The sequence below is a fragment of the Sceloporus undulatus genome, chromosome 1 (genome assembly GCF_019175285.1).
Source record: "Sceloporus undulatus isolate JIND9_A2432 ecotype Alabama chromosome 1, SceUnd_v1.1, whole genome shotgun sequence".
In the NCBI taxonomy this organism is placed as follows: domain Eukaryota; kingdom Metazoa; phylum Chordata; class Lepidosauria; order Squamata; family Phrynosomatidae; genus Sceloporus; species Sceloporus undulatus.
Genome location: NC_056522.1, coordinates 321,276,059 through 321,294,909, shown reverse-complemented (window position 1 = coordinate 321,294,909; position 18,851 = coordinate 321,276,059). Strand labels below are relative to the sequence as shown.

General features: G+C 40.0%; 1 protein-coding gene across 1 annotated transcript; it reads left to right on the top strand.

The window, feature by feature from the left end:
* The first annotated feature begins 1,280 nt into the window (after positions 1 to 1,280).
* GCHFR (GTP cyclohydrolase I feedback regulator) lies at positions 1,281 to 18,387 on the top strand. Its single transcript, XM_042445440.1, is given in 4 exon segments — positions 1,281 to 1,351; positions 10,773 to 10,802; positions 10,804 to 10,861; positions 17,613 to 18,387. Coding segments are annotated over 4 exon segments (312 nt in total). The 5' UTR covers positions 1,281 to 1,315; the 3' UTR covers positions 17,801 to 18,387.
* The last annotated feature ends 464 nt before the right edge of the window (positions 18,388 to 18,851 follow it).

The window sequence follows — 18,851 nt, the reverse complement described above, 5'->3', positions numbered from 1 at the left end:
ATCTGACAGCATCCGACAACACTTTTGTGTTAAATGTAAAATCTGAAAGCATCTGACAACACAATAGTCTGCTTCCTTGAGGAATGAATGCTCCAGCTAAAAGACAACCAACATTGCATTCAGCTGTCACTGTGGATATTCAAATGCTGAAGCAAACAAGGGTAACTCTCACATTCACTCCATGCTGTTGAGTTTTGAGAAACGTCAACATTGGTCTAAAACATAGTGCAGAAATAATCCAGTTTGAGACCACTATTTCTGCACCATTGTTTCTGCAGAGTGTTTTGGACCTAGAACACAGAGCAATGGATGCAAGCTCCAGGAAAAGGGATTCCACCTAAACATTAGGAGGAACCTCCTGACAGTAAGGGCTGTTTGGCAGTGGAACATACTGCCCTTTGCAGAGTGGTAGTGTCTCCTTCCTTGGAAGTCTTTAAACAGAGGCTGGATGGCCATGTTTCGGGGATGCTTTGATTGAGAGTTCCTGCATGGCAGAATGGGGTTGGACTGTGTGGCCCTTGGGGTCTCTTCCAACACTATGATTCTAGATGTCCTAATCTCAAAGGAGGACAAGGCACTGAAAATATAGGCCATTCTAGACCAAATACACATGCACACACATACATGTGCATAGGCTGGCCCCCCTCAATTGGTTACCTCCTCCATTTTTCTTGAACGGCCAATATATTCATGCTTCTTAGTCCTGCTCAAAATGGAGGACATTATGGAATTCCTCCTGGACAGAAAGCTGAAAGATAGGACATGACCAGATAAAAGCCACAAGCACTCATCTAGAAACGTAAACCCATGCTTCTTAGCCCTACTCAAAATGGAGGCCATTTGGGGAAATTCCTCCTTGGACAGAAGGCTGAAATGCAGGTACCCTCCTGGAAAAGGAGGACCAAGCACCACACTCTCATAGTGCTGCTATTCCACTTTGACTGCTCTGGCTGCCTCCTGCTGCATTCTGGGGCTTGTAGTTCAGAGGGGCTTAAGAGCTCTCTGGCTGAGAACTCCAAATGCCCCTCTTTAAACTCCAAATCCCAGAATGCAACAGGAGGCAGCCAGAGCAGCTGAAGAGTGTAGAGGAGTTAATCTAGCTGCAGCCCTCCTCGCTTCCCCTCCACCACAAAATGTCTCCCCCTGGGGCCAGTATTATTCCTCTATCAGCCCCGCCCCCAGAATCCCTCTTCACTGATTGGCTGCTTCTAGAGTGGGCGTGGCTCGGGATTGGCAGGAGGCGTCACTGGCGGAACTGGGCTGGAGAAAACAAGGCGCTGGAGTGGAGCTGGAGCTGGCAGAGTGCTCAGGGACCATGCCTTACCTCCTCATCAGCACCCAGATCCGCATGGTGAGCAGCCGGGGAAGAAGGGAGGGTTCCTGCTGCTGGGCTTCAGCCCATTGGCCCTGGTGCCTAAGAAGGAAACAGCCTGTGCTTGGCTCTACTTTTTGGCTGCATCCGCACTGGGGAAATAATGCGGGTTAATACCGCATTACTTCCCCAGTGCAGATGAATCTGTCATGGGGTATTTCTTGGCCAGTGTTTTAATACTATTCTAGCTTAATTCTGTTTTTATATTCATTTTTGTATGTTTATAATTAGTTGTTTTATCATCTGTAAACTGCTTTGTGGGGGGGAGAAGGGCTGATTAATAATAATAATAATAATAATAATAATAATAATAATAGTTTCTTCATAGGGGGTTTGCCATTGCCACCCTCTGAGGCTGAGAGAGTGTGACTTACCCAAGGTCACCCCCATTGGGTTTCCATGGCAGGATTCGAACTCTGGACTCCAGAGTCATAGTCCAACACTCCTCTATGGCCTACTGACCCAGTCTTTGCTTTTCTTTCTGCACCTAGTTGCCAAATGTCTCTCAAGGCACTCTGTGTGTTGCTTTGCTGGCATTTAAACCCAGCTAGATGCTTTCCACACTGCAGAAATAATCCAGTTTGACACCACATTAACTGCTATGGCTCAAGGCTATGGGATCCTGGGAATTGTAGTTTGTTGCAGCACCAGCTCTCACACCACAACAAACTGCAATCCCCCATGATTCCATAGCCTTGAGCCATAGCAGTTAAAGTGGTATCAAACTGGATTATTTCTGCAGTGTGGATGCAGCCTGAGTTTCATTGTTTTCCTGTCTTGTCAACACTGATGCTTGATTCTTTCTGGGTTTAGAGCAGAATTAGAGCTCTGTGACACCACTTTTAACTATCATGGCTGCATCCTATGCCATTTTAAATGTAATGTTTTAATATTAGTATTACTTTATTTTTGTTTATTACAATTGTAAACTGCCTTGAGTCCCATTTCGGGGAGAAAAGCGAGATATAAATCCCATAAATAAATAAATAAATAAAATCCTGGGGCAGAGATGTATGTTCATTTGGGGAGGCACTAGAGCTCTCTGGCTGCTTCCTCCCTAAACTTCAAATCCCAGGATTCTGTAGGATGCAATGGTGGCAGTGAAAGTGGAATCATGGTGCTATAATTGCACTGTGTGAAAGGGCCTTGGGGTAACAGCACAATGAGCAGATGCTGGACTGCTGTCTGAGGTCCAAAACACACTGTAGAAATAATCCAATTTGAGATTTAATTGCTCTGTCTCAATGCTGTAGTTTTGTGTGACATTTAGCCTTCACTGTCAGAGAGCTCTGGTGCCACAATAAACTACAATTCCCAAGATTCCCTAGCACTGAGCCAGGGAAGTTAAAGCGGTCACAAACTGGGTTATTTCTGCAGTGTGTTTTGGAGCTATGTCCAGGAAATGCCATAGCGGGTGGACCAGCCCCCTTGGTCCTCCAGTGACAGAGATGGATCTAGGATGCTCCCACAAGCTATGCACCTGCTTTTCCAAGGGAGTGTGACTCCATCCAGGGCAGGGACCTTTTCCGTTTCCTAGACCTGAACATCACCAGTCCAGGCACTTCCCAGCATCTGCTGACTGAAATGACAACAAAAGGTACAGCTCTGTCTATCTGGTCAAATACAATGAAGATTGCAAGTAACAAACTAGAGAGCCTTCAAAGAAATCCATGATTATTTAAATCTGCAGTCAGGGAAAACAACATAAAATGCTTTTATAGATCAGATTAATGAAAGGAAGTACCAATGTAAACTATGAAGCAAACTGAAACTATGTTAAATGCATTTGCAAGAAGCAATTTTTAGACTATTAGAATATGTTTTATGAGACAACTTTTCAAAAGTAAAAACTGTTTTTCCTTTTGTATTATTTGTTATTATAAAAATAAAGGTGGTGGGAAAGGTAGAGTTCATTCATCAGTCTAAGGGCAGTCTGTCTCTAAATACTATTCTGGAACTGGCTTAGTACATAAGAGTGCTTCCATCCTGCTGAACTGGTGAGTAGGGCATCATGATCAACAGTATTAAAAGCCACTGAGACTGCATCCATACTGCAGAAATAAACCAGATTGATGCCACTTTAACTGTCATGGCTCAGTGTTATGGAATTTTGGGAATCGTAACTTTGTGAGACATTCAAGCTTCTCTGTCAGAGAGCTCTGGTGCCACAACAAATTACAATTACCAGAATTCCATAGCATTGAGTTAAGATGGTGTCAACCTGGATCGTTTCTGTCAGTGCAGATGCAGCCTAAGAGGTCCTAACAGGATAGCTTGTCTTTTGCCTGGAATAGGTCATCAGTGGAAGTAGCTAAGGCTATTTTTGTATCAAACTGAAACCAGACTGAAAAGGGTCCGGATAATCTGTATCCTCCAAGAGGGTCTGACGTTGTCCAGCTACCACATGGTCAAGCACTTTGCTCCAGAAGGAGACATTAGCAATGGGGTGGTAGTTCTCATATACCTATGGGTCTAAGGGTGCCTTCTTAAAGAGGAAGCATGCTATAGCACATTTCAAAGTGGCATGTGCCACCCACTGACTGAGTACGGCAGTGACCACCCCTTCAGCCTGCCCAGTCAGTCCATCTGTACTAGATCTTACCAGCCTGGATGAACCAAGGGGTCAAGTTTACATGTGGGATGAATTGATTAATGTATTGTTCACATCATCCGGCTGAAACTAATCCCAACAGACTTAACCAAATGAGCCACTTGGAGGCTTTCCCCAGACTCTATAATAACTGGAGTATCATGTTCTGAGTAAATTTAAGCAACTTTTCCTTTGAAATGCTTAGCACATTTATCACAGCAGATGACTGCTCCTTCTCTCTCTGACCATCCTCACAACAGGATCTTCCTCACCAGTGTGAACTCTTGGATAGATGTCAAGGATGCAATAGCAGAAGCACAGTATAACTTTTTTTTGCCAACCCCATTGCTGCATAATAGGTAAAATCAAGAGTCTTCATCAATCTTAATTTGTATTTGCTCCATGACTAATGCCACCTGCGCTCTAGCTATTTATTGTCCAGCATGTTCCATTGCCAGCTGGACAACAACTCTCATGATCCATAGTTAGCATAGCCAACTGTGAAAGCAAAGGTAGCTAGCTTTAAAGCTGGGATGAAAAATTATGGCCTTTGTTGGACTACGGCTCCAGTGATAGCCAACATAGCGAGGGAGGTTGAGATTTGCAGTCCAGAAACATCTAAAGGGTTGAAGTTTTCAATCGTGCTTTAAGAAGTGAAAATGGATTCACTAAAACAAAACAAAACTGAATTCTGTTCCCTTTGTCACTTACCCTTCTATGGCCATCTCTGCATGGGCCAGGATAATCCGGGGGCAGCCCAGAATATCCTGACCCCACAGCTGTCCCAACATGCCTATTACTTGGTCCTCCATTCCTGTACCATGATAGCTGTTTGCATCAGTGTCCCACTGAGCTGCCAAGCATGTCTGTCACTGCTTGTAACAGACATTATAGTGTTACTGTCTTTGCAAAATCAGCCATAACAGTGTTTTGTCTGGATATGTACAGATGGTCTATTCTTTTTCACAGCCCTGTTTCACAACTGTATTGCTAAACTGTTACTGTCTTCTCCAGCTGTGATTTCAGAATTGAAATTAGTGCTTGGCTAATTGTATTGGCCTTGCATGATCTTTGAATGCTTGTTTCCATGCCATGAGTATAATTATATCCTTATGCACTTTTCTGCAGAGCAATACATTAACATTTTTTTAAAAAATGAAAAATTAGGCTTATATACATATGCACACATATACTTTTGTTCCCTGGTAGGAAATGTTTTTTTTAATTTGTATTTTGTTTTTGCAAAAATCATACTAATAAAAGAGAAAGCAGGCAAATTTTAAAAAAGGAAAAATGAAAAATAGACCAACAGTGAATATGTCGTGAGTGATGCTTTCAAGAGGCAGGCAAATATCCAAACTAGCATCCATACAAAACTGTATGATATGTGTTGTACCTTTGAAAGGGTTGGGAAATCTTCAGTCATTGATTAATAGAAGATGTATTGTATGACAAATTTACATGTGTTACATGCTGTATACTAGCATCATTTTTATGCTGGGACAGGTAAGTTAAGAGTTAGGAACTTAATAGTGTTTAGTTCATTGTTCTGCATATTTTGTGTGAAGATCAGCTTTAGTAATTTTGGCAAAGGGATTTAGGGCTTCTGCAGACCTGTTGTACTGCTTTTGGAGGAGAAATGGCTATATCATCTCGTCCATTCTCTGCATCTCTAGAATATTGCAAATATAGAAAAAACTCTGCTAGACAGCCCAGACTGCCAAACTGTCTGGAAATCATGATTAAAGTGAGGTGATGGGGATAACACAGAAAGTGTTAACTAAGTGATGAGAGAGGAGTTGAGGAAACATGCTCATGAAGAGTATTAAGGTAATTCGGATGAATGAAAACAGGTAGTTTCACTCTGCAAGGCAGAGCAAATGAAATGGCAAAATGATCCTTAAAAATCAATCTAAAAAATTCTGATAGATAGGTAAAATCTTTTGCTTTCAGTTATTCTGCTCTTCCAACTTTGACTTCTGTGTCTCTGTGTGATACACTTCATGTTGAAGTAAACTTTAAAGAGAGCTTTACCTAATTAAAAGAAAGTTTAATTGAGTCATTATTCACTATGGGAAGAGGTGGCAGAGGAACTTCTCTGCTTTGACACCCTGCTTGTGGAATGATCATCCCTTTGAGGCCCAGCCAACATTGGCTGCATTCCACCACCAAGTTCAAACAAACCTTTTTATTAAAGCTATTAGGCCTTAATTGAGTTCTTCCAAAATGTACATGTGTTTTAAACTGATTTAATCTTTTAATCTTTTCTAATGTCAAATTATTCAATATGTTTCAGTCTATTTAAATTATTTAGTTGGTTTCAGTTTCAAATTCTTTAAAGCTGTATTTGTATCCTGTCATTAGATAGATAGATAGATAGATAGATAGATAGATAGTAGTGACAACAACAACAAAACCACAAATCAAGTGGTTTAGATGCCTGGCAGAGTTAATAATAATCGTTGTTGTTGTTGTTGCAATGTTCTTTCCGGGACTACTTCCAAGAAATACGAAAAAGAGCCAGATTTCAGAGACCTTGGAGCATAACAAAAGCCACTTCCCCTGTAATAGGACAAATGTATGAATACGCATCTATTTGTCACTCTGTTGAAAAAATTTCAAAGCATGCAGTTTCTTTATATCTGTCAAACTCAAGGATGTGCAAAATTTCTGGGCAAACAGTTCTTCCAGCACTTTTGTGCCTTTTCCTAAGAGACTCAGGGAACTGTACAAATTCAGTACAGATTCATTACTGGACAAATCAACAAGAAACTGTAGCTGCAATGAACATGTTTTCACCAGACAAAAAGTCTGCAATGTCTGTCACAGCTTGTATCCTTGTTATTTTATTTAGAACACTTATGCCACACTATTATAAGAAACGTCAAAGTAATTCACTGTGTTAAAAAGTTCTTAAAACCAATCCAGAGTACAGAAATCAGAAACCATAAAATGTGGCATGAAACACACAGATGACTATTGATATGTGTCAGTAGTGAGACACTGGGCCAGCATGGCATAGTGATTTGAGTGTTGGACTAGGAGACTGGAGACCAGGGTTTGAATACCAGCTCAGCCATATAAAATGCACTGGGTGATCCTGGGGACGTACACTCTCTCCAGCCTCAGGGATGACAAACACCTTCTGCAAAAACTTGCAAGAAAAACCTATGATAGGGCCCCCTTAGGGTCGCCATAATTGGAAATGACTCGAGGCACACATAACAAGCGAGGGGCTTCTTGAAAAAAAGGTGCTTGTTCCTCATAACCATTGGAAACACAGTACTGTTTGGTGCCCATCAATAATGGGGGGAGCCATTCCAGAGGGTTGGTGCCACCATAAGGAAGGACTGCTTTCTGTGTTGCTTTCAGGTTACATTAATAAGTCACAACACAGTCAATAGGCCTTTTCTACAGATGTTGAACACTTGAACTTCACTTTACAAAGCCTATGCACAGAATCTGGAACCTTACTTATGTTGAACTTCTGAATTTTTCAGAACCCCTGCCAGTATGGCCAATTCTAGGGATTCTGGGAGGTGTAGTCCAAAGAAATTTCTGCTAAGTTCTGATGGAGAGAAGAGTACATGCTCTGTATGTAAAAACAACAACTTTGACTCTTTGCAATGCATATACACAGAGTTGGAAAAGGCATATTTTTAGAAACTTCCCACCCAACATGGTGCCAGTGCAAAGCTGTGGCTATGCTGGCTGGGGCATTCTGGGGCTGTAGTCCAAAAGATCTTCCAAGTTCTCTGTATGCAGTGGTTGTGCGTAGGTGTAATTATATATTTGTTTATAGCAGGGACGGGCCCCATGGGAGTATCATTTTTGGCTCCCTCCAATCCTACTCATGATGCACGTGTTGTCATTTCCAAGAACTGGAAATGATGTTCCAGTCACCCTTGGTCTATTCATAAATCCATAGTGTAATTTTGAGTTTTTTCTTTCCTGGCTAAAATAATGTAGGGTGCACACATAAAGTAATTGGGGGGATTTGGGGAATGAAAATGTTTTGGGGATTGGGGTTTTCAGCCTCCTCCCCCCCCAAGGGCCTCATGGTAGTTCTCCACATATAAACATGGGATGCTGATTTCCCTGCAATTCTCCAAATGATCTCTAGGTCAGGGGTATGCAACCTGCGACCCTTGGGCCAGATGCGGCCGGCAAGGCCTGGGACCGGCCCCAGCCTGGTCCTGCCGCCGATTGCCGCCGGGGCCTTTGGGGTGCAATTGTCTATAGAAGCCTCAGAAACATGCATTTATTACATTTTTTAAAAATCAGCAAATTTTTTCACATGTCCTCCATTTTTTTTAAAAAAGTGTTCCATTTGAAAATTTTGTCCTAAATTTGTCCTGGTTATTATATAATTAATTTTTTTAAAAAATATTTAATTATTATTTTTTGGCTTGGCCCCCAGTTGTCTGAGGGACAACAACCCGGCCCCCCGGCTCAAAAGGTTGCCTACCCGTGCTCTAGGTATTTTGAACTAAAAGCTAAGATAATGGGTGTACAGTAGTTTTGGAATCTCGGTGGTCTTGTTTAACCTGTAGAAGGAGTCTTGCAGAGCATTTTGTTCCAGGTGGTCGTCCTTCCTCTGTCTTGAGCCTTCTGGCTGCAGCATCATACTCTAAGCAAGCAAGTTTGCTGTTAGTTTTCATGAATCATAGATTTTCCACTACTGCTCTTAAGAGGTACTATTCCGTGTGACTCCTCTCGCAGCCTCCTGTTGATGCGGATTGCAGTTTAAGGAGCTGAACTTCTCTGCTGGAATTCTAAATACCCCTCCTTAAAACTGCCATCCCAGCATGCAACAGGAGGCAGCTAGAGGAGTCACACTGGGATAGTTCCTTTTAAAGCTCGTCTGATAAACAACCATAGAATAATAGAATTGGAAGAGACCGCAAGGGCCATCCAGTCCAACCCCCTGCCATGCAGGAATCCCATCAAATTCATCTTCGACAGATGGACTCTACCTCTGTTTTAAGAACCTCCAAGAAGGAGACTCACTACACTCCGAGGGAGTTTGTTCCACCAGTCGAACAGCCCTTTCTGTCAGGAAGTTCTTCCTAATTTGAGGTGGAATCTCTTTTCTTGTAGCTTGCATCCATTGCTCCGGGTCCTAGTCTCTGGAGCAAGTGAAAACAGTCCGTCCCTCCTCAGTATGGCATCCCTTAAGTATTTAAACAGGGGTATCATATCACCTCTTAACTTTCTTCTCCAGGCTAAACACCCCCAGCTCCTTAATTCGTTCCTCATAGGACATTGTTTTAGCCATTTTACTTGCCTCCTTTGGACACGTTCCAGTTTTTCAACATCCTTTTTGAATTGTTGTGCCCAGAACTGGACACAATATTCCACGTGGGGCCTGACCAAACGCAGAATAGGTGGCACTATTACTTCCCTTGATCTAGATACAATACTCTTTGATGCAGCCTAAAATTGCATTGCCTTTTTAGCTGCCGCATCACACTGTTGACTCATGTTCAGCTGTGTGGTCTACTTGGACTCCCCAGATCCCTTTCACACGTAGTCTCATTCAGCCATGTGTCTCCATCCTATACTTGTGCATTTTATTTTTCCGCCCTAAGTGCAGTACCTTGCATTTCTCCCTGTTGAAGTTCATTTTGTAGCTGTGGCCCAACTTTTAGTTTATTCATGTCATCTTGAATGTTGATCCTGTCCTCTGGAGTGTTAGCTACTCCTCCTAATTGTTGTGTCATCTGCTATTTGATAAGAATGCTTCCAATTCTGTCATCCAAATCATTGATAAAGATGTTGAATAGCACTGGGCCAGAACAGAACCCTGCACAACTATTCTGTCTTCTTCTTCTTTACTTTTTGATCACTTATTTTTTATTTTGCTTTTTCTCCGTGCTTACATATTATGTTACTTTCCTCAACCCAGCTGGCTAAAACATTATTCAAGCAACAATAATATAAAATACAATGCCAAACTAAAAGAAAAGCCAATTAGCTCAAAATAAGAGCAGGGGCCACACAATATAGCCACCCAATCAATTATTGAATAGTGCCTTGAATTGGCACCAAAAAGACAATGAAGCTGAAACCTTGGATTTTTATTCATGGAATGCATCTATGGCTGCGTCCACACTAGAAAAGTAATCCAGTCTGACACTGCTTTAACTACCATGGCTAAGCTATGGAATTCTAGGAACTGTAGTTTTCTGGGACATTTGGCCTTCTTTTCAGAGAGCTCTGGTGCCACAACAAACTAGAGTTCCCAGATCCTACAACACTGAACTGTGGCAGTTAAAGTGGTGCAACTGGATTATTTTGCGGTGTGGGTGGCCTCTAGTAGCTGTATAACATTTGCCTATCTGATCATTATGTCTTCAAGGTGGCTCCATACACTGCATTCAAACATATAATCTGGATGTACAACATGGACATCTGTGGCAATATTATCATTATTTAGGTGGTGTGCTACAGTGACATGCCAAACTAAGTCTTGATGTATCAATGCTTTTATGAACACTTTCCAAGACAAATAACTAGTGCAAAAACTTCTTCCAACTATAGTTTAGACCAGTCTTCCCCAGCATTGTTCCCATGATTCCCAGGCAACATGGACACTTGTTTGGAGAAGCCTAGCTCGAAAAATGTTCAGTTTTCCAGATGTTGCTGGATGTCAACTTTCTCAGGCATAGCCAGCATTGTCATTGCTGAGTGATCATGAGAGTTAGTCCACAAAAATGGGAGGACCACCTGTTCCCCAACCCTGCTGGACAGAATGAATGTTCTGATGCTGCATAGTTTTGCTATGGAACTATATCTTTCTCTCTGCAGGAAGTTGGACCCACGATGGTTGGGGATGAGGCATTCTGATCCAAACTTGATGCACTATCTTGGGGCCACAAAAAGAAATATGCTAGGAATCATTTGTAAGTATTTCTGTGCCTTTTGATCTCCCTTTCTGCATCTTCTTTCATTCTTTTCTCCTTTTCTACACATTTTTGTAGTATAAGGCTGCTGCTATTATCAATTCATCATCATCATCATTTCTATCCTGCCTTCCTCCCAATAGTAGGACTCAAGGCAGCTTACAACATATTTTAAAACAATACAGATTAAAAACTATACAAAAGTACCAATAAAAGTATAAATGTACATGTTATTTAAATGACAAACAATATGTAAAAAACAATAAAATTTATTAAAAGACTATGTATAAACTGTAAAACAGCACACCATTAAAAGCTTATCCTCTTAGTTTCTAAAAGTCTGAGGGCATACAAATGTTTTCACTTGCTGGTGGAAGGAGAGTAAAGAAGGAGCCGTCCTGGCCTCTCAAGGGAGGAAGTTCTAAAGTCTGGGAGCTGCCACTAAGAAAGTCCTCTCCCTTGTTCCCAGCAAATAAGCCTGAGAAGGTGGTGGGTCAGAGAAAAGGGCTTCTCCAGAAGATCTTAGAGCTCTAAAGGGTTGATAAAGGGAGGTTCTGTCCTGTCATCCACTCTTTTGATTTAATATATGTACTGCCTAACCTCTCCCCACAAACACTTGATGGCTGATTCATACATCCATGTTTATTATTGGATGACTACACATATCACATGATACCTTGAGTGTCTAAGCAGAACCATCACAGTTGCTTTGGGTAAAATGTCTATACCACCTGCCAAACAAGCTTTTTCAGGCTGCATCTGCACTGCAGAAATAATAAATAAATAAATAAATAAATCTTTTATTTTTATCCCGCTTTTCTGTAATAAAACAATGAAAGTGGCAAACAAACAAGTTAAAACATCCACATACAATATTACATCACAACATCCCCCCCTTAAAAAAAGAATTAAACATAATACATTTAAAATAGAGTATTAAAATATCTATTAATAATGAACATAACATGGATAGTGTGGTAGCATAGTACATGGTGCCACTTGAACTGCCATGGCTCAATGGGATGAAATTCTAGGATTTGTAGTTTTGTGAGATAGTTAGCCTTCTCTGTCAGAGAGTTCTGGTGCCACAGCAAAACTTCAAATCACAGAATTCCTTGGGATGGAACCATGGAAGTTCAAGTGGTATCAAACTGGATTATTTCTGCAGTGCGGATGCAGACTCAGAGGAGTTCGGTTTACACATTCAGTTGTTAGCCCCCAACTGTACAATAAGACTTAAGTGTATAAAAGATGAGTGAAGCTGAGACGTTGGCTTTAATTTGGTTTTTAGTCAATATTTGGATGCTGTGGAACCCAGCAAATGGGATTTTTAATATTAAAATCCACGCTTTCAAAACATTAAATGTCATAATAACATATCCAGGTGAATTACCAGTTCAGTATGTACAATATTAAATTGTTAAAAACATTTCCTGATATGTGACAAGCCTCACCAAACTGTATTTGTCACCATCATCCTTCAGCTCAACTCTGTTTACATTCTTCAGAATGGTTGGCACATTCCACTCAGTCTGAGTGGCTTGAATGTCTGAACTTGTTGGAGAATAAGCCAGAAGTAAAAATGTCCAGATGTGGGGAAGGGTGACAAAGGTAACTATGGATCACTTGCAGCTTGGTAACCAAGTAATTGGATTCAGCTGGATCAAGACATGTGATGTCACTGCAAGGTCATCGTGTGTTGCAAAGCACTAAGGTGACACAGCTGGACTTAGTGGCCGCGTGGCACAAGTGTATATAAGGGACAAGCCTCAGAATACAGTGTGGGTTGATGGTGGATGTATAGTGAAAGTAGCTTTGTATTCTGTAAATATAGCAACTGAAGATTAAAGAGCCTCTTTGAAGAGACATCTGTTTCAGTCTGCTTTATCAGCTTCAAGAAGGAATGGAGGAGATTCCTGAACAGCCACATGGCTCCGTGACATGTTACTTGGTGGCTATCCTGGCGTGAAGCTTCAGTGTGAACCTACACAGGCTGTGCAAACCATGCTAACAGAACTTGTACCTAATCTAAAGTGGAGCCCAAATGCCAACAATAGTAGTAGCAGCAGCAATAACAACAAAAATAGTGGCACATTCAAGTTGATGAAAGGACAGAATTTCCACCAGAAAAGTGCCATGATCCAGCCATTCTTCCACATATTACTCTTCTCCTGCTTGAGCCCTACACATTCCCCATCACTGTTCCAACTGTTGCCCTTATCTTAATCTGATGCTTTGACTTTCACATGGAAGTCCTCCTTTTTCTTTGACATGCTTTGAATATTTCTCTCTGTAATTCTTATTTATCCACTTCAGATGGTTGGCAACCAAAAGTTCAAATCAGTCATTAAAATATAATCCTAAAATGAAAATATAAAGGCAGACAGACACAGCAGATACAACAAAGGCATTGAATGATGTATATCTAGCCACTCACTCAATTTCCTGCCTAAATGAGAGCTCAAGAGAGTGCCATTTCAGTTTGTGGGGCAGAGCAAAAAAATCACAGTTTGGGTGCAGCCATGAAGACTTAAACTATGGTTTAAACAGAGTCCCCAAACAGATAGGTTTTCCAGGTATTATTTATTTATTTAACAGCTATCAAGAAAATCTTGAAATCAGTTCAAGAAGGTTCTTCAGATATGAAGAGGAAGAGGGGATATTTTCCCCCCATTAACTTTTACCAGACAGATCAAGGAAATAAGAGATGGTGAAGAAAACATTGCCAAAGTATTTTATATATCTGTTATTCGTAATCATACCTTTTTTATGTACAATACTTGGTAAAATTCCTTAAGGTTGCTTGCAGACAGGGATGTAAATGGAGGGCATAGTCCAGAATTGAGCTCCCCAAATGAAATTTTCCTTCATTCCTCAGATCGCTAGCATTGCAGTCAGTAACTTAAAACTTCAGTCGAGCATTTAGAAACAGAGTTCAGATGTCCAGAGGAAAGGGGGGGGGAGGCAAAGGTACCAAGGCAATTGGAACACAGCAAATAGGCAGACATCAACGGTTTTCAGTGTTGAAAGCTGGCATTTATTGGGAGAATCGGCTTTCTCTTGAGAATCACATTATACACATTCCTGAAAACAAATCTCATTACAAATAGGACTACTTTCTGGCTAGGCACACATGCACACCAGCATAAGATGTCACTGCAAAATTTTGATTAGATAGCTATTTTGAAGATGCCTTTGTTTCGTGCAGTTTCAGCCAGCTGCCAACATTTAATTCTTTCATTCCTTTTCAGCTGGTATGAAGCAAGTTTAGGATGGCCTTGTGTCCTATTTTTCAGATGAGGAGAGTTCTCTATTTAAAAGCCAAATACTCAGATTAAAAGATTAAGAATTATAAGAAGGGGGAGAAGAGACCTTAAAGTTACCCCTCAACAGTTAGCACTTGGGACAGTGAAACCTCTTGTTTGTTTATTTATTTATTTAATTTACATCTCGTCTGTCTCCTAACAAGGGACCCAAGATGGCTTATAATAATTTAAAACAGAAGTTGGCAAAAATATTATTTAACAAAAGTTAAAAACAATTAAACAGTAGTACTATTAAAAGCAGATAATTTAAGTTAAAAAAGTCAAAACTTAATTTAAAACAAGGTATAAACACAGCACACCACATACCACTTTGAACACTATTCAGTTCACATTCTTTCCCAGTATGTTGAGATGTACTAGAATTCTATTTAAATTATACAGGTTGTTTCCAAACTTGCATATAGACATATTTGTATTTGGACAGACAATTTTAGATTCATATAATTTACACATTTTATGGAAATCTGTGCCTTCTTTTGTTTTTGTTTTGGCAATGTGTAAGTGGCCAACTTAGGCATGTATAAGTGTGCGAGATTCCATCCTGACAATACCCTCTGGATCTTGCTGTTAGAAGTATCGCTCTTGTCAATATTTGTGCTAGGCTTCAGCACATGTGTATTTAAATAGTTCAGGTTCTAATTCTTATCCCATCCATTTAATCAGAGGTTTAGTAGTGGACAGGTGCTTTTCCTGTGCTATGGTAAAAAGATGTATAACCTCCTCCAGTTTTGCAATTGAACAAGAGGAGGAGAAGGAAGCCGCAAGAGAGAACAAAGCCAAACAACCTGTGTGGAATGTAGCACTTGGCCTCTTTGTTGTGGGTGCGAAATGCTGCATTCCAGGGAGATGAACACAGAGCTGTCAGTTCAGAAACCAAAATAGAAGTATAGATATAACAATGAGAAACTAATAAAATGTCAAGGGAGGAACTTTGCTGTACCTCAAAATGGATATATTTCCTGTGCACTGTGACAACCCTAAAATTATAGCTATATCCTTAACAAAGTTAACTGAATGCTCAGTTATTCCTAATATTTTCTTTTCCCATAAAACAATTTCATTGAATCTTAATGGAAAGATTAACTTTTAGAGTAAGTCAGAAAATCTTTCCAATTTTAATTTATACCCTGTTTTTCTCATGATATGGGATGCAGGAGATACAGAATCTTAACACCAGAGTAGAGAAGTGAAGGCCTGGAAAAAAACAGATAAAATTGAAAAAAAGGAAGAAAATCAATTATGAAATGTTTTATTTTGGCATGATTCAGGAAAAAAACAGAAAAAGAACGGGTTTTTTACCAGTCCTTCACATCTCTACACCAGAGACAGTAGGAAGGAATTAAACAACTTGAACGTGCATAATAGAAGCCTGATGATAATACAGTTCTTTCTTTCTTTTGCTGTGCTGGAGGAATCCCAAGATTGTTTGTTTAACATCCCACTTTTTCCCCAGGTGGGAGCCAAGGCGGCTCACAACGTGAATTAAAACAAGGTACATTAATTAAAAACTAGTAATGAAAAGTTAATTAAATAAACTCCCTTAGAAAAAAAATCAATACTTTAAAACAATATACAGTCAGCCCTCAGTATCCATGGATTCTTTATCCACGGATTCAAGCATCAACGGCTTGAAAATAATCAAAAATATATAAATAAATAAAAACTTTGAATTTGCTATTTTATATAAAAGACACCATTTTACTATCCATTGTATTTAATAGGACTTGAACATCCATAGATTTTGATATCCACAGGGGGGGCACTACTGTAAAATTATTTAAAGCCATAACAAGAACAATAAATAATGTAGGACATGCACCACATTAAAGACCTTAAAGACTGAAAGGTGTATAGTTCACCTAATACTGTGACATGCTAAGGCTCCCTGGATTTATCATTATGTATCCAATGTGTGTGCATGTGTTGTGTGCCTTCAAGTCATTTTCAGCTTATGGTGACCCTAAAGTGAATCTATCATGGGGTTTTCTTGGCAAGACTTGTTGAGAGGTTTGCCATTGCATTCCTCTGAGGCTGAGTGTGTGACTTGTCCAAGGTCACCCAATGGGTTTCCATGGCTGAATGGGGAACTGACCCTATATCCAGACTCATAGTTCTATAGGCTACTGGCCTACTGGGTAGTAGGAATGCATGAGGCTGCCTTAAATCAGAATCCAATAAATCCATCTAGCCAATGGGTTTTCAAAGACAGCTCTAGCTGAAAATCTGAGGATTAAACTTGGTACCTGCAACCTCCTTTATCGCTAAACTCCAAAACATGGTGTGAGTTGTGCTTGTGCTACAAGCTTACTGACTAACTTTGAGCAAATTAGCAGAAACACCACCAAAATTAACTAAATAATGATAGCTGCTCCATACTAGGTCTATCCAGCCCAGTACTGTCTGCTCTAGTAAGTGCTAGGTTTCTAATGGCTACAGTGATGGGTGGCTTTTCTTAGCGTTTGTTACCACTGGTTGAACACATACGTTCCATGTCTAAGTTCCACATTCAGTCCCTGGCATTAATTATCCTGTATTAGTTTGGATAAAGTAAGGAGGTAGCAGAACCAGAAGTCAATTTGCATTCTGTTTGTAATCACTTTAACAGTTACAATTCCTAAATGATAGGCTTCATACTTAATGAAGCTAAATTTCCTTAATTGCTGAATATATACATGGTACCTGCCTCATCAACATGATCTTTAAAATGGAAAAAAAAAACCTACACTGAAGATTTCACAGGCAAGGTCAACTCATTTGTATTTACAAATGGGGAAGTTTCATGCTACAAGCAAGCTGACAAATTGTGTAGATAATATGGTGAATGTCTGCTCTCTAAAATAACAGACAAATATGAGTTCTTCTAGCATACCAATAAGATAGTGATGCTGACATCTCTTGCCCAACAGTACTCTAAATATAAACATGTAAGAATGTGAGAGTTGATTTGAATATGATCTGTTCCCTTTTTGATGCAAAAGGATAGTTAACAATTTAACTAATTTATTTACATGTGTACTTTAATATATTGCCTAAGACTGACAAGTTAATCATGTTGATGATCTCATTTGAACCAAGCACAGAGCAGGATCACCATTTTAACTACTATAAATGACTTTGTTTTCTAACCCTATTTCCTTTATCAGGAAGGTCCCCATCAAAAGATTTCCATTGGACTCTCACAGTATAATAAATATTATGTCTGGATTTAAACAAATATAGCTTATCCCCCCCCCATCTCTTGGCTGTTTTGGCCCCATTTTCAAAATCTTCATAAAGGTTTAGAATACAACCTGAGATATAGATCTTGCTATTTCGTTGTTAGAATTTCAACATTCAAAGAGCTTCCCATCAGTGTGGCTACAGATTATTTCCTGTTCCCTGGAAAACTGCACTTTTCTCATTGTTGCTATATCTTTGTTACAACAGCTGGGAATACTATGTGCAGGATGCCCCCCGGATCGTCTTGGACAAACTGGAGAAATGTGGTTACCGAGTGATCAGCATGACAGGAGTGGGGCAGACATTGGTATGGTGTCTCCACAAAGAAAGTACAGAGAACTCAGATTTTCTGACTGCCCAAGATATTGCTGTAAACCACCCAGCATAGGTTTGGCATTGTTTTTCAAGTGTGTTGTACATTTTTAGGCATTAGGAAAGCAAAGCTAGTTCAAACCCTATATTCTGAAACAGCAATCACTTCAAGAACATTATAGGAACAAAGGTGGCCAAGTTTAGCTTCTAAAGACTGTCAGGTTGGAACTTTCATAAAGAGATTTTTTGAGTATTGAATGCTGGTAATGAGGTGTTATCCCCATTTGTTGCTACTAAGTGGAAACAACCTGGCATTATGAAATTCACAGTGGAAGTAACAGCCTTATTTGGTGCAGAAGATGGTTATTTCTGTAAAGGCTTAATAAAAAGTTGCCAAAGAACAAGTTAGTCACAGTTATGCACAATGTGGTTTCAAGATGAAAAATAAGCTATGGTGTCCTTGTTGAAAATCCTGAGACTGTGATATGTGGATTTTCAACTATTTACATGCACATTGTAAACAAAAGAACTTGCAAATATCTCAGCATGCTTTATAAATATACCTGTTGCCCTTTCTTGCTGGAATTACTGTGTTTTGAATTATGTGTACTGAAATCATTCCTGAAGTAATTGGTAAAATAATAAAGAGTTTACAGAAGCAGGCTTGACATTGTCTTTAGAAAATTTTGTGTTCTTCAACCTACAAGCAGTATTTTTTGGGGGGGAGAGGGGGTCAAGATGGCACAGTGACATTGTGCAGCTTTTCCTTTCATCAAAGAAACTACGTGGATATTTATTTGGTGCTTCATCAGAACTGCACAGGCCTCTATTCCCTGTGCAAATATGGTGTGTTGACCATATGGCCAACACTGATGTGTTATCAAGTCTCTTCTAGTGTGGACAACCAGGAAGGAACAGGACAGAACTTTGTTTATATGGTTATGAATACTGTAGCCTTTGAAAATGCATTAAATACAGTTATTTTTTGCCTTCAAGTTATTTTCAACTTATGACAACCCAAAGGCAAACCTATCACAGAGTTGTCTTGGCAAGATTTGATCAGAGTAGGGTTGCCTTTGCCTTCTTCTGAGGCTGAAGGAGTGTGACTTGTCCTAGGTCGCTGAGTG